The following is a 16,251-nucleotide window of genomic DNA, read 5'->3' as shown; positions in this document are numbered from 1 at the left end:
GCAGGGTAGCATGTGGCTTGTGGGAGGATTTGCAAGTGGTGCTGCTCTTATGCATCTGCTGTCTCAATCATTCAAGATGGTACAGTTCATGAATTTGGATGGTTGGACTCCACTATGAATGTTGTCCTATCATAACTGGCCTCAGCCGTCATGTCATGAAAACAGATCACACTAAGCATCATTAGTAGACAGCCATTTTTCTCTAGCAGCTTAAGTAGATCACATGGTCATTTGTCTTGGTGGGATCAACAAAGACAATGTTTACTGTCTCTTTCATTCACAGCATTTCTCTTACCACTTCCAGGCCGAGAAGATTAACTGCAGATTTTCCAGTTATGAACAACTTTGATTTTATCTGGAATCTAAATAGGGCAACACAAGCAAATGCATTTCCCAGCATGCTCAGCAGGGAGATGGCACGATATTTATTGCAATCGCTATTGTCATCCTTGCTTTTGTACAGGATCACATTCTCTGTATCTGACATACCTTGGGACAGGACAGAGGCATTTATGCAGATACTGCTTAATGGTTTCAGGTAGGATAGTATCAGAACCTGGAGCTTTGTTCATGGCAAGAGAATCAACAGCTTTGGGTTCAAATAGCAGCTCGACCATAACAGGCAGGCATTCTATGGTGTCTAAAATTTCCTTGGTGACAATGTCCTTGCTATGGTACAAGCCAAGCTATTGTTCCACCCACTTCTCCAGTTTATCACAGTCAGTGATGATCACTTCTTCCTTTTGTTTTTGATTGAACTATTTATTTTGATGTTTCAATTGCCTTTTGATTCTTTATGGATGCTCCTGGTATTCTCTGTGTTGAAAGACAGCAAGATATTCTTGCAACATTTTAATCTGTAGTCATTGGCAAAGCTCCTAGATATTCTGTCAGATATTCCTTTAGATAGCTGTTCATGCATTCAGTGTTTTCTCTCTCGAATCTCTTTTGTAATTAAGGAGAGTGGACCCTTCTTTCATTGACAGGTGATTTAAAAGACTGTGGACAAGTATTCCTGTAGGACCCCTTTCATGGATATTGCTAGGAAAATAACTAAATAGGTGTTTTTAATCGATCTAAAAGTGACAAGTAACAAAGATGCAAAAGTAACGTTGCAAATAGGAATAAAAAGAAAACTCAGTCATTTTTCCCTGTTGCATTAATCGGTGTTGGAATATTTATTTCTACTTTGCAGATGGACCAATTAAAGAATTATCTTTCACTCCAAGTACTAAGGAAAGGATGGGCTTCTGCAAAAAGAAGTAATTTGTACCAAGCCTAACTCTCAAAACTTGTAAATGAATTGCAGGTGATTGCAGCAGAAGCTGAGAAGGAAGCCTCAGAAGCCTTGAGAATTGCAGCAGACATTCTATCAGAATCCTCTGGTGCTGTCCAGTTGCGCTACCTTCACACACTGTCTGCTCAGAAAACTTCTCCCATTATTCTGCCTGTGCCTTTAGAACTCCTTAATGGCATGACAACTGTTACCCAGAAATCTTTAGTGGCCACTGCTGCAGCTGGTGCACGTGGATCGGAACAACCTCAACAACAGGAAAACAAGACTGACTCTCCAATGTTATAGTAATGGAAAGGACTCAGTTGAAGTTGAAAAAAATTGTACAGTTTCTTTTTGCTGGATTTGTAGGTCACCATACAGAAGTGCACAGTAGGGTACCAATACATGGAGCAATCTGCAAATCAATTGAGTCATAGCAACATTTTATCACAAGTTGCATCATCTTTCAGTTTTCCATCTCAAGGCAGTCTGACCCATAGCACCACAATCTTTACTATAGCAAGGATAGGGTGCTATGTCCTGTATCCACTCCAGTGATTTGTTGGCACCGATCTGAACCATGTCAGCTGTCCAACCAACTGACCCTGTGTAGTCTGAGTGTGTGAGGCAACATGTGCATTACATGTATATTGTAGCCTTGGAACTAGGGATAGTGCTGGTAGTGACTCCAATTCCCTTTGCATCATTTTCTTCTAATCACTATAAATTTTAGCTCATGAGGCTGATACCAGGCACAAAGGAACTATCTTATCAAAAGAGGATGAGTAAGTTGGGCCTAATACTCATTGGAATTTAGATTAGAATGTCATCTTATTGAAACATACAAGATTTTTAGTGGACTTGACGGGGTAGATGGGAAAGATTACTTCCCATTGTGGGAGAGTCTAGGACTGGAGGTCATAATCTCAGAATAAGATGCTGCATATTTAAGATAGAGATGAGAAGGAATCCCTTCTCTTGGAGGGTACTAAATCTGAGGATTTTTTTTACCATATAAAACTGTTAAGCCTGGGTCATCAAGTTTATTCAAGGCTGAGATAAAATTTTATTTGTTAAGGGATTCAAGGGTTATAGAGAAAATGCTGGAAAGTTCAGTTTAGGGTTATCAGAACAAACTCAATATACTGAATGGCCTACTTCTGCTCCTACATTTTATGATCTTGGAGAAAACAAATCACAAGATAGAGAAAAATAAAACAGAATTTACGGATCTGAAACAATAACAGAATGTATTGGAGAAACTCAGCAGCTGTGGCAGCATCTGCAGAGAAACAGAGCTGGTCACTGTATTCAAAATGTCAACTCTGTTTCTCTCTCTACAAATGCGGCCAGACCTACTTAGTTTCAGCCAATTTATGCAAAAGTAGAATTTACACAAAACACAATGCAAGCTGCAATGCCATTGAATGAGCAATCCAGGATTTCATTGCTAATTATGAAATTCGTATTAAGAATGGGCCTAAGCAGCTCGAACTGCTGATACCTACCACTTTATCTACCAGGCAGTGGGGATGAGTGTGAATAGATTAATTCACATTTGGTGGGAAGTCTTACCTTATAGCTGTTGATTATTTCAGTAGGGTGGAATAAAGTGAAAAAGTTACATACCACCACTACATACTTGTATTCAGGCCAGGGCTCAATTTCAAAAACAGGATCCCACAGGAATTTTGCAAGGAACTATGGCATTGCCAAGTGCTACATACCCACCATCACCCAAAGGGTAATGGACAGGTGGAATGATTCAACCAACATGACTGACTGTGGACCTTGACTCCTGAGTAGAAATGCAAGAGGTCAGAGTACCTTTCAGATCTGGTTGATGTTTATAATATCCCAGATTAATCTATAGGAAGTTCTCCAAACTCTCTCTTCTCCAGTTTTTCCTATGAACCATCACCTTGGGCTCACCACACCTAACAGACATGGCCAAGTGAATGAGTAGATAGGCAAGTATCACAAATGACTAAGCTGGGCATTCAAGATGGTGTCTGAGAGGACCAAGAGAGAATGACTGTGACACGAGGCGGCACGGTAGCCCAGCAGTTAGCACTGCTGCATCACAACACCAGGGACCCGGGTTCAATTCCTGCCTTGGGCAACTGTCTGTGTGGAGTTTGCACATTCTCCCCATGTCTGCGTGGGTTTCCTCCAGGTGCTCCGATTTCCTCCCACAGTCCAAAAATGTGCAGGTTAGGCGAATTGGTCATGCTAAATTGCCTGTAGTACTAGGTGCATTAGTCAGGGGTAAATGTAAGGGACTGGATCTGGGTAGGTTGCTCTTCAGAGGGTCGGTGTGGACTTGTTGGGCCGAAGGGCCTGTTTCCATATTGTAGGGAATCTAATCTAATTTTAAAAACACTGAGCTATTGCAAGGCTGACATGTCTGACCAAGTCAGCCAGGGGCTTTCTTCTGAAATCATCAGAACAAGATAATATACATCTGGGACCATCAGTCCACAGAATCATCAAGTAGCTGGACGCAGGTGGCCACACCAAGTTTTTGAAGAGGTCCTGTAAAGCAAATGTTGGATATCACCCCAACTCTTACCATTTGATCACATTGAGTGAATTCCTTTTTGTATTGCCAATGTGGACCCAAACATTCTAGTATTCGTGGCACAATCAAACCAGCTGATCACACAACTGCTTAGTAAACAGTCAATATGTGCTATGTGTAGTTGTTGAGGTGGCAAGTTGCAAAGAGGGAAGTGTGTAAAAGGGTCTCCAACAGCGAGTGGTGATGGTAAGAGAAGTCATTGGGCACAGAAGCTTGAGCTGTTTAGCAGACCTTCTCTAGATACAAGGGTCTCTTTGTCAGAGACAGGGAGGTAGAGATGCAAAGGATTCCTCAACCAGAGATGACCAATAGGCTTAATTCTTTGTAAATACTCTCTTTTTCAGCTTTACTTTCATTTTCCTTAATATCTGTAAAGTCCCAATACCCAGGAGAATAAGGAATTCTGATTTTGTGACCTTTAAGTAGTCCATGCACTCAAATCTCATGTTATTGGAAGTTAGTTATCAGCAGTGGGCAGGAATGTGGTGTAATCAGATAAGCAATGGATAATGGACCACAGTTTTCAAAGAAGTGCTTCAGTCTATCTACTGCCAGTTCTGGATTTGAAATTGACCAAGGTACTCACATGGAATGAAAATGAAGAAGTGTTTGCTTGCTTTTGATAAAAAAAGTTGATTTTTTTAAAGTATTGCTAAATTATAGATCTACCCCAGTGTCAAATGATTTATTGTATTGAAAACTGCTGATAGATAGAAACGTGAAGCCTCAGATCTCTACCTGACCAAGAAAATTGACCACATAGTCACACTGACAGGACTATCAAAACGTGTACAAAAAGGAGCATTTCTACCATAACCAACAAGTGTCACCATGTGAGATGGTTGACACATTTACACCAAGGCAACAGAGTTGTGGATAGGAGACCTTAACAGGAGAGGTACAGTCAATCAAGAGCTGCACAACAGAAGATATATTGTTCACACACTTGAAGAAGTTGCATGAAAAACCTCATCCTACTGAAGACTAATTGTCCACCAACACGTGATTGAGACAAATCCAACTAGGAACATCGTAATGTAAATGTCTCAAAGATCTCACACTGTCACAATTATTCAAAGTCAACAGTTTTCAACCCAAAGAACTATTCATCTCAAATCTGAAGAAAACTTTTTCTGGCAGAATAGCAGAACCACCAGACAATCTGAATTTGTGAAGTTAGAGACTTGGAAGTGAGATGGGGTAATGGTAAATGGTATTATATACATAAATATACAAATAATATTATAAAGGGGAAAATATCTTATGGGTAGATTCTATGTAAAACTTTGAAAAGGTTAATGCTGAACAGTGCATTAAGCACTGCCCATTATAATGATAGAAGCAAATGGACTTGTGTGGGAGAACAGCTTTTTGCCTCAAAAGGAGTAAGACCTAACATTGAGATCTCGCTCTCCACTCTAAGGATGCCTGCCTTGAAGAAGTTTTCCTCCTCTCTCTACAAGAATCTCAAGGAGTCCCTCTCCCACTGCAACTCCCAGGTCATTTCCTACTCTATGCTACTTTCTCCCCACCTCCACCCTCCTCTAGCTTATCACTCCACGCTTCAGGCTCACTGCCTTTATTCCTGATGAAGGGCTTTTGCCCGAAACGTCGATTTCAAAGCTCCTTGGATGCTGCCTGAACTGCTGTGCTCTTCCAGCACCACTAATCCAGACTCTTGTAATAATGTTATCATTGTCAATAAAACTTGTACTTATTTGCTATCATGCAATGAACTACATCCTATTTAAGACAAGAGCCTTTTCTCTTTGCCTACCAGTGCCTTTTCTCTACTATACTAGACCATCAAGGTGTTTAGGTCCCTATCAGAAAAAGAGGATAGTTTCAGCAAATCTCTTTGACCAAGATAAACTCTAAAGGTGATTTTTTTTTCCCTTTTTCAATTTGGGATTTGCAGAGAAAGGTAGATAGTGTGTTCATTGAGAACTATTTGGCTCTGTGTTGTCTGCTTTTGCTCTCACTGATCCAGGAAAAGGCAAGTCACAATGTGTTCCATCTTTGCAGAATTTCCTTGGTTTAAAGCAGTACAGTTGTTACCTTTTATAGTCTACAGTCCAAAAATAAAGGAAATTTAAAAATGTAGTCTTTAAATAAACAACAACTTGCATTTATTTCATGGCTTTAACATAATAAAACATCCCAAAGCGAATCAAAGGAGTGTAAGCGAGCAGAAGGAAACATTTGGGCAGGCAGAATAATTGAAACCCTACAGTGTGGAAAGAGTCCATTCAGTTCCTTGAGCGTACACTGACCCTCTGAGCAGCATCCCACCCAGATCCAGACTCCCACCCTATCCCCGCAACCTCACATTTACTATGGCTAAATCACCTAGCCTGCTCAGCCCTGGACACTACAAACAATTGATCATGTCCAATCCACCTAACCTGTATATCTTAGAACTTGGGAGGAAACCAGAGGACCTGGAGGAAGCCAATGCAGATACAGGGAGAATGTGCAAACTCCACACAACCAGTCACCTGAGGGTAGAATCAAACCCAGATTCCTGGAATTGTGAGGCAACAGTGCTAACCACATAGCCACCATATCGCCCTTGAGGGTGACCAAACTCTTGAATGAAGAGGTTGTTTTGAAGGAAACCATAAAGCAAAAAGAGAAGGAGAGGTGGCAAGTTTGGGGACAGAAATTCAGTGCTTTCATTTTATTTATTTCAGAGGATGTGTGTGTCACTGGCAAGGCAACATTTATTGCCAATCCCTAATTGCCCAGAGGGCAGATAAGAGTCAACCACATTGTACTAGGTCTGGAGTCATACGTAGGCCAGACCAGGTAAGGATGGCAGCTTCATTCCCTGAAGGACATTAGTGATTCAGATGGGTTTTTCCAACAATCGACAATGGATTCATGGTCATCATTAGACTCATAGTTCCAGATTTTTATTGAATTCAAATTATTGAATACACAAGCAAATTACAATCAATTATTCTCAAGTTGTACTCACTCTGGTGCACAGTCACCTGTGGTCATTTAAACAGACAGAAAAAGTGTTGCTCATCTTTCGTCTCTAGCTTCATTCTGAAGGAAACCTAGTTATACCTACCTTTTATGTGGCATCTTTGCACCGGGAGGCCATTGCCTCTGTTCCAGAAATGAATTAATTATGTTTGACTCCACTGAATCATGAGAGATTTTACATCTACAATCATTTTAATTTTCATTGTGCATTGATATATCAGAGAGATGAAAAATAGCCAGAACCGAAAAGGGCCTAAATTGTTTTCTTTCATTCTAGAGAAAACCAGGAAGTGTGAATACAAGCTTTTGCCACACATTGACTGAATTTTCAAGGGAGCTAGGTGCTATCAACTGTGTTTAGTCCCCATTTATTAATAAGATGCAGCATCTCGATCACAAGGGCTACCACTCAATTAATGTGCTGTTGGTGTGAGACAAGCCATAGAAGATCCTGTTGTTCAATGCCGGGTATTAGCCCGGTTGCAGTTATAATCCATCAGAAATATTTAAATTCGTCAGGGTTATAGATACATTCATACCATGGGCTGGAGATAGCTCTGCCACTACAGAGATTAGTTCCCAATAAGTCTTTTCCAAAATTTGTGGCCCTTGGCATTTTAAGCTCCATTAAACAAAGCAATTCCTTTATTTTAAATTAAGGGCGTTTAATACTGGTTTGATTACTTTGTGAGACAACTGCTTGTGATGTTTTCTTGACCACAAAGTTGGAACACATTTTCTCTTATGACACAAATTCAATTCAAAACAAATTTGCTGACTAACATTTAAAACATGTATCATTGGTTTAAAGAAAACACAACACACGATTGTGAAAAAAAGATTATTTTTATGTAAAGCTTTATGATGATGTAAAAACATGAGGCAATGAGCATTATTTTTTAGGCTTTGTTTTGCTACTTTTGCTGCTTTTTGATTTGGTTGATGTTGGTGTTGCAACCTTCACAACAGATCGAGCAGATACAGTTCTGGTCGGCAATACACCTAGAAGATAAAGGAATTATTATCAAATATATAATCCCTTTAAAATTTAACAAAGGACACAACCCTTTTATGTGACAATGCAAAACACAAAGCTAATTGGTAGCCCATTTCATACTCTGTCCAATTTTCATTTCAGAGTGAGCAAGAATATTTCTTGTCAAGTTCTGTTGGGTAGAAGGTTCTCAAACTATAGGCAGAATTGAATGATGGTTGTCAGAAATAGCTGTGACTATTCAAAGGCTGGAATTCACTGCCATACATGTACTTAACTATCTGTTATTATGGTTTCCATTTCTTGAAAGTTGAAAGCCAGTTTCCATGTGTTAAACAGCCTATCAGAAGGTTGGTACTTATTCAGTACAAACAATGTCAAAGGGTATAACTATTGGGACTCAGTAAGCCCCTGACCAGTCCAAATGGAGGAGGCTTCATAATATCAGTAAAGTAGTCAGCTTAGCCATTGTCAGTATGCATAGGTTTTTACTTTGTTTGTGCGGGGGTGCAGAGGAGTCATTGTGTAGGATGTGGGCAGCTCCTTCAGCAAGGTGGCCCTTGCCTCTGTAAGGAGAGCCTCAATTCAGCTTCTACCACAAATTCTGTCCTCAATTTTCCCTGGGGGAGTTAATTACAGGGAGTTGGGAAGGCAGCAGATTGCCTGCTAATTCTATAAACCCCAATCTCTCAGCCCACACCTGGGGATCAGAATCAAATTCAGCTTCATAGGTGCAATATGATAAAATAACAATGTTATTTTAATGCATGAACTACTAATCTGGAAAATATGTAACTACACCAATAAAATTACAATTAGTTCATATACAAAAACGTTTTAGCCCAATCTTCAAGAAGTCATATTTTTTCAATTAATGATAGATGTTACTCAATGTTTTACACTCTCTGAATTTTCTTTCTCCTACTCATATCTTCGAACATAAGCCAATATTTTTTAAAACCATTTAAAATAAATTAGGAAACCTGGATTGAAAGGTCTTGGTCATTATGCTTGATGCTGTAAATGGAAAATCAGCGAAAACATACAAATCAAACACTTCTGTTCATCAAAAGTTAAAATGTTGAAAGAAGGGAAGCCGAGATAGGTGAGAAATTCTTAAGTTTTAAAGTCCTGGGAATAAATTATAGTGCGATGAGTGTTGGAATTTATCAGCTTTCTAAGTTTCTTGCTATTGCTTCAGCTTGTTTCTCCAGGACATGGCATTAAACATATGCATCTTTCTTGAGTCAATCAAGTTTTATTTATCACTGCTTACACTTCACAACAAAAGCCTAAATCTTTGCAACCTTGTAACTTGTGAAACTCATAGTTAAAAATCCAATAGCCATATTCGAAATACCAAGAACAATTAAGAAATAGGAGAGATGAAAAATATCAAAAGCAGCAATGAGGGGATACTTTGTTTTCTATCACCTTCAATCATCTATTCTTGCTTTTAATAAAAGTTAATGCATGTCTACAGTGGCACACACCCCAGGCCTTTAATGTTTTGGGGTAAAGGCAACATTTGTGTCAAATAACGACCAGTTTTTAAATTAATCATGCCACTGTTAAAATGTGCTTAAATTCTAAACAGTTAATTTTCAATTCCACCCAAAAAAGTTGTTCAATAATTAACCAAATGCCATCAAAACAAATTGTGTAATTTTATTTTCTTTCCAAAACTATCATGTGCTAAACTACAAGTTCTATAAAACTGATTAAGGCATTAAAATTTTCTTCATCCTTTGAATAAGCAAGTTGTTTCCTCATATTCACACAACATATATAAAAACTAATTTACAAAAATTATATAATTTTGAGAAAACTCTAAACTTACTTATAAAGTTATCCATTGTATATTTGAAATGCTGTAATATTCTTCTGTGCAGATCTGCCCTTCTTTGTGCAGTCCAGATGCGAGTTCCGCTCTGTTCCCAGAGCTTGAATTCTTTATTGAGACCTGGTGATAAGGTCTATGAGCACGAGAGAAATGCATCACAGGAGTTGTAGCTTTTACCTTACCTTTGGAATAATTACAGCCAGAGTGATGACAGCCCACATATTATGACAACCAGATGAAATATTTACAAAGAGCAGTGAATGAAGAAGATAAAAGGAAACAAATAAAAATGTAGCAACTTTTCCAGCACTTTAGAGAATTATGTCACTGAATACGTCTGATATTTGTGTCGGCACAAGAAGCAGCATATTCATGAGATTATTTGGTGTTGCAACTAAAATCAAACTTTGTAACCAAATAAATTGATGAATATTGAATAAGTAACTCAACACAATGGCGGAAATAATGACTTTCTGCTGTATTACTCCATCAAGGACAACTCCAGCAAGAACTGGAATCCACTCAGAGAAGTTAACCGAGAGAAGAAATAAGATTTGGAGAAAGGCAAGTGAAGTGCCTTGTAGGCAGTAGAGCAAGCATATATATTTTCAAATGTAAATTGCTGGGAACATAGAATTTGGGGTTTACAGCGAAGAGCAAACAGTTGTATGAATGGTAAATGTATTTTCTAAAATGAAGGGGAATAGTTTTGCAATAGATTTGTGATGCCGGTTTATTTCAGTATCAGCAATATATAATAGTCTTACCTTACTTCGTCATATGTCCCTTTGCAATTGTAAGTTTTATACAATGTAGCAATGGGCAAAACGTTCATGCTGAACAGGCTGAGCAAGTAGAAACCATGCGCCAAATTCAGTAAGGTTTTTGAAGTTTAAACCATATACAAAGGGCTTGAAAGAACACATAATTATAGATGAATTTAATAGCTACTGCATATTACCTTTGAAAATTCTATCCTTCTTCACTCATTGACTTTCCTGCCATCATTACCATACACAATTCAATATAGGACTCCCAAATCACCTCTAATTATGTCACAGTCCCCGCAAAAAAATTTTCTATCAGCAAGACCTAAGTAAATACCTGAGCTCTAAGTATTTAAGTACCTATGCTAGAAATGGACATGCAGGTAAGATAATTTGACCTTTGGTATATGTGGAGCAATACACAGCAGTCAATATATTCAGAAGAAGATATAATAAAAGGAGAAGCTCCAACAAAAACAAATTACTTAAAAAATTCCAGATTATAATAAATAACAGATATTGCTGAGCATGTAGCTTTGCAGTGCCAATGTAATATAATGCAGTTATGTAATGCAATTTCAAAGACTGCACCTTTCATTTGATTAAAATCCCACTCTCAGACCTTATGCTTTTGATCTGCCAAATGGAAGCCAGACATCCTCCTTTTGGGGAAGAGAAAACCAGAATGATTATCACAAATATACTGTTCAAATTCATCTCGCAGGAGTTGACACATGGCAATATCAGATATCCTCTCCATTCTCCACAGGTCTCCTTAAAGCCATAGTTAATGCAAAGCCAAATGAAAGAAGGAATGGTAAGGATAAATATTACCGATTCCCAGATATTGGTGTTGGATCCTTGCTTTTTGTGATATATATTAGTGATCTGCATCTTGGTGTGCAGAAACAATCCCAAAGTTTGCAGGTGACATAATACTTGGAAGAATTGTAAACTGTGAGGAGGACAGTATGGAACTCCTAAAGGACATGAAAAATATGGAATACTATGAGAACTAGCCACTTGGATACAGAACTGGCTTGAAGGAAGAAGACAGAGGGTGGTGGTGGTGGTGGAGGGTTGCTTTTCAGACTGGAGGCCTGTGACCAGCAGTGTGCCTCAAGGATCACTGCTGGGTCCACTGCTTTTCACTATTACTTGGATTTGAACGGAGAAGTTATGATTAGTAAATTTGCAGATGACACCAAAATTGGAGGTGTAGTAGACAACGAAGAAGGCTACCTCAGAGTACAACGGAATCTTGATCAAATGGGCCAATGGGCAGAGGAGTGGCAGATGAAGCTTAATTTAGATAAATGTGAGGTGCTGCAGTTTGGAAAGGCAAATCAGGGCAGGACTTATACACTTGATGGTAAGGGCCTGGGGAGTGTTACTGAACAAAGAGACCTTGGAGTGCAGGTTTATAGTTCCTTGAAAGTGGAATCCAAGGTAGGTAGGATAGTGAAGAAGGTGTTCAGTATGCTTGCCTTTATTGGCCAGTGCATTGAGTAAAGGAGTTGGGAGGTCACATTGCCGTATAGGACATTGGTTAGGCCACTTTTGGAATACTTTGTGCATTTCTGCTATAGGAAAGATGTTGTGAAACTTGAAGGGGTTCAGAAAAGATTTATAAGGATGTTGCCAGGGTTGGAGGGTTTGAGTTATAGGGAGAGGCTGAATAGGCTAGGGCTATTTTCCCTGGAGCATCAGAGGCTGAGGGGTCACCTTTACACGGATACTGCTAGACCTCATAGGATCCCTATAGTGTGGAAACATGCCATTTGGTCCAACAAGTCCACACCAACACTCTGAAGAGTAACCCACCCAGACCCATTCCCCTACCCTATTACATGACATTTAACCCTGACTACTGCACCTAACCTACACATCCCTGAACATAATGGGCAATTTAGCATGATCAATTCACCTAACCTGCACATTTTTGGACTGTGGGAGGAAGCCTGAGCACACGGAGGAAACCCACGCAAACGCGGGGAGAATGTGCAAACTCCATACAGACAGTCGCCCAAGGCTGGAACAGTAAGCAAAGAATGGGGATAAATGAGTGCTATTCTGGTTGGTCCCGCCAACATACGGGAAGACAACATGGGATACTGATCCCACCCACCTCCCTACTGAAGCCAATTAAAAAATTATGAGGAAGAGGTATGGCAGTGGGGGGACAATCAGACAGCAGAATTTTCAAGGGGCACATGGGTTTCAGAAAGTATCTATTTCAGATCAATTCATAGGAAGTTGATGAAATCATAGTTGCAGTAAGCAATCTCCTTAGCCCCATTAGACAGTCACAGCATGGCAAACAGGGGCTTGCTATTTGCAAAAGGAATGCCCTTGAATAAGCTATGTCGCCCTTAGCGACATCTCATAAACAACAGCACACTGCGTCTTCTAGGTAACTGATGCTCTCTTTGCCAAAGCTGGAAAACATATTCATTTCACAACAGATGCAGATTCACAGGGATAGAAATGGAATAAAACAGAAAGTGCTGGAAAAACTCAATAGCCTGACAGTATCTGTGGAGAAAAAAACTGAATTAATATTTCATGTTCAATATAACTCTTCTTTTACTGAATCCTCTACTCAGCCAGCTTAACTTCTTGCCTTAAAGAATCTCTTTCCCCCACTTACCAAATTACCACTTTGAATCAAATTCCCCACGTACTGATTCTGCCTCCAGCATAGTATGTGTCCTGACTGACTATGCAGTTTTTAAAAGTCCTCTTGTTCAGAGAGACTGATGGCACTGTAGTAATCAACACCAATGGACAGGAAGCCTGGGTGGTTTAATTGATAGAGATTAATAGGTGCCCAGATTGTATTACTGGGAAAAAGATGCAAGGTATTTATACCTGGAGATAATGGCAGCAGCCTATATGCTAGCAAATGGACCACGAGTCTCCAAGTTCCCAGAACAGCATTGAGAATCTCAGGTTATAAACAGTTGTGCTTTACACTGTCCATTTACGTCCAAGATAAAAGAGAGAGTTGGGTTCTCAAGGACAGCTAATAAGCATATCTCCTGGGGTGGAAGACTGTGATTCATGTTTCCAGGGTCATGGCCTTTGAGAGGGTAGTGTAGGGTAGATATCTCTGAAAATTCTAAGGCAAGGTTTGTCTATTAGGATCTGGGAAAGCAGAGCATCTGGAAGCCAAAATGCTCCTACTTGATGAACTATGTAGGAATATGGGTTGAAGCTTATGCTCAGGTGTAAAACACCAAATTCATGAGGAGTTGAATCAAGGTTGGAAGATTTATCTGGATTTGTATGCTACAGTAGGAAAGCCTCACTGAGTAACCATAATCTGAGATTAAATTTCCCAGACTGAGAAAGTAAAAGAACAGAAGTAAAACATTAGGAACTAAGAATCTCCTTGAGCTGACTCCAGGAGAATTGAATGTCTACTTTAAAAGTACAATGTAACATATACCTATGATGTATTCTCCTGCAAGTCATTGATGTGGTTTGTCACAATCTCCATATAGGGCTTTCAAGAGGCATTGACTTCGGAGAACAGTGAGACTCTTAAAGAGATAGTTCATGACAAGAGGTGCAGGAGCAGGAAGTGACAGAGAAGGAAAAACTGGAGACAGAGGAAGATAATTGTGAACAGAGTACTTTCTGCTGTCTTGTGGGATGGCGACTTCCCTCCTTTCTGTCAAAGTATTCAGACTCGACAGCAAAACTCTAAAAAATCTGTAACCAATTAGGGATCCAATTTCATTTACTTAGCAGATTTGAGTTTCTGATTACAAGCCAGCCACAAAAACCAGTGCAGATATACTTTCCCTACTTCAGCAGCAGAAGGATTGAGAAGCCAGGCAAGCACCCAACCTCCAGATTCTGACAAGGAATAGAAGGTGGGAAGATTCTGACAGTGAATACAGATATAAAGAATGTAGCACCAAATTTAACAAATGAGAAGAGATTAGAAAACCACATTCATTGGGAGCCTTAGGAATTTACTAAAATAGAAACAGTCAATGCAGTTGCAGGATCATTAGGGCATTGGATTATTAGTGTTATTAACATAATGATGATTTTCTCCAAGAAACTACAGGATAAAAATATAATTGGCAATGGAGTGAATATTGTGAGGCAGATTCAGATGAAATTGATTGATACTTCAGATCACTGAAGGATCCTCTGGTGATGGATTCAGATGAGGCAGGAGGAAACTTTCTCATCTCTGGGTAGCGCAGTCCAAACGTAAAATGGAGCATTGTTGATTATTTTGGAATATCTGGCAGTTTCTCATGCAGAACATTCTGTCAGGAAATTGAATGGATGAGATAGTTTCAAGAAAAAAATGAACCTGCATACAGCTGTCAAAGACTTCTAACTGGTAGGAAAAATAGCTTTGTCGAAATCTCTTCTGTTCAATACTGAAGAATGATGGGAAGTGTAAAATCAAACATGTCACACAATGCTCTCAATTATACAAGAACAATCAAATTTAAATTTTTTGTTTATGTGTGGGGATATTTAGTTCATGAACTGTCCTACACAAACCTACACTGAAACTCAGCCAATAGTTTAGTGAATGCAATTTGACACTGGCAATTGCATTGAGCGGACTTGGAAATCTTTTAGGAGTTTACACAAGACTCAATAGATTACGAGTAACCACTTTATTTAACTACAATTATAGAAATAAAAGAAAACAACATTATAACAGTTCAGCAGTACTAAACCATTAACAAAGACTGGACCAAACATATTAATTGTTAATTTTTAAAGGTAACAGGATGCACTTGAGCAAATTCAGTAATTTGAAAGATGATTAATCTATATTCGAGTAATTAACTTTCTTTTTATAAAAAAGATTCAACCACTTTCTTCTACAAGAATATTGGAGGATCACTGATTAATTAGGAATGTTTTAATGATGTTCTGATACAGGTTTCTTTTGTCATTGCCTACTTAGCTGAGAACCGTCTTTATTCACAAAGTTTCCAATGCTCAAAAATCTTCTGACATACATGAACGGTGAACCTTAATAACTGAAGGTACTAGTACACAGCATCACTTACCTACAGTCTGATCAATCATAGCAGATACTATTGTTAATTATTTCAAAAGGTTAATATTATGTGTTATGGCCCTTTCATTTATGTTTTTTGACTAGAGAAGAGGACCAGAAATTATTACTTTGCATTGACAAAAGTAAGCTTTGAATTATTGGTTTCAATGCCAAAGACAAAGATAACCAGTACCTCTATCTTATATTGTGAAGGCAACATTTTCTAGCAATAAAGTCTTCCATTCACTTTTCCTACATAGATGGTCTATTACTCTACAGATATGTGCACTATTTTTGACATATTGAATTTCAATGGTTTAAATTCATTTAACTAATTGAAGGATTTAAATACTTAATTAAAGCTATCGTTCGAAGTTCTCCATGACCAATATGTATATATTAATGGTGGCTATGAAACTTCTCCTCTTTGGACGTAAACTCACTTTTTTCTGGCTTTGGAATTTGCTCCTTTGATTCTTCTGCCTTCAACTGTAATGTTAGATCCTTAATTTTATCCAAAGCCTCATGCAGACTTTCATCCAGAAATGTTGCCCGTTCCTCAGCGTACATGGCACGCTGTTCTGTTTCTCTATGAAGGATCAAGATTTCTAATCAATTGTCAAAAAGAACTGAAAACATCAAGTGGACATGTGAAATTAACAATTTAAAATAATGTATGTCTATGGACACATCGATTAGACCTGACAGGTTAAAATAGAATTATAAAATAACATTCAAATGTATGTCTGAAT

General features: G+C 38.7%; 2 protein-coding genes across 7 annotated transcripts in view; one reads left to right on the top strand and one right to left on the bottom strand.

The window, feature by feature from the left end:
- The window catches only part of LOC122554482 (podocin-like), a 55,297-nt gene extending 48,761 nt beyond the window's left edge, over positions 1-6,536 (top strand). The window contains exon 8 of one of the 2 annotated variants that reach the window (XM_043699582.2): positions 1,310-6,536. In XM_043699582.2, the coding sequence (XP_043555517.2) occupies positions 1,310-1,582 (273 nt within the window). In that variant the 3' untranslated portion in view covers positions 1,583-6,536. Of the gene's footprint in view, positions 1-1,195 lie in introns of both variants that reach the window. The other variant, XM_087990762.1, reaches the window with a different exon arrangement.
- A 172-nt stretch (positions 6,537-6,708) lies between these two features.
- axdnd1 (axonemal dynein light chain domain containing 1) overlaps positions 6,709-16,251 on the bottom strand; it is a 179,924-nt gene continuing 170,381 nt past the window's right edge. For 2 of the 5 annotated variants that reach the window (XM_043699573.2, XM_087990761.1), the window contains one exon: positions 15,095-16,088. In XM_043699573.2, coding sequence (XP_043555508.1) covers positions 15,899-16,088 — 190 coding nt within the window. In that variant the 3' untranslated portion in view covers positions 15,095-15,898. Of the gene's footprint in view, positions 7,854-8,312; positions 11,118-14,427; positions 14,745-15,094; positions 16,089-16,251 lie in introns of those variants that run through there. The other 3 variants (XR_015758172.1, XM_043699575.2, XM_043699576.2) reach the window with 3 other exon arrangements.

Source organism: Chiloscyllium plagiosum, unplaced genomic scaffold, assembly GCF_037043375.1.
Source record: "Chiloscyllium plagiosum isolate Xiang-an unplaced genomic scaffold, Cpla_swu_hap1 HiC_scaffold_9, whole genome shotgun sequence".
Lineage (NCBI taxonomy): Eukaryota > Metazoa > Chordata > Chondrichthyes > Orectolobiformes > Hemiscylliidae > Chiloscyllium > Chiloscyllium plagiosum.
The sequence above is the reverse complement of the archived record's forward strand: the minus strand, read 5'-3'. Positions and strand labels throughout refer to the sequence as shown.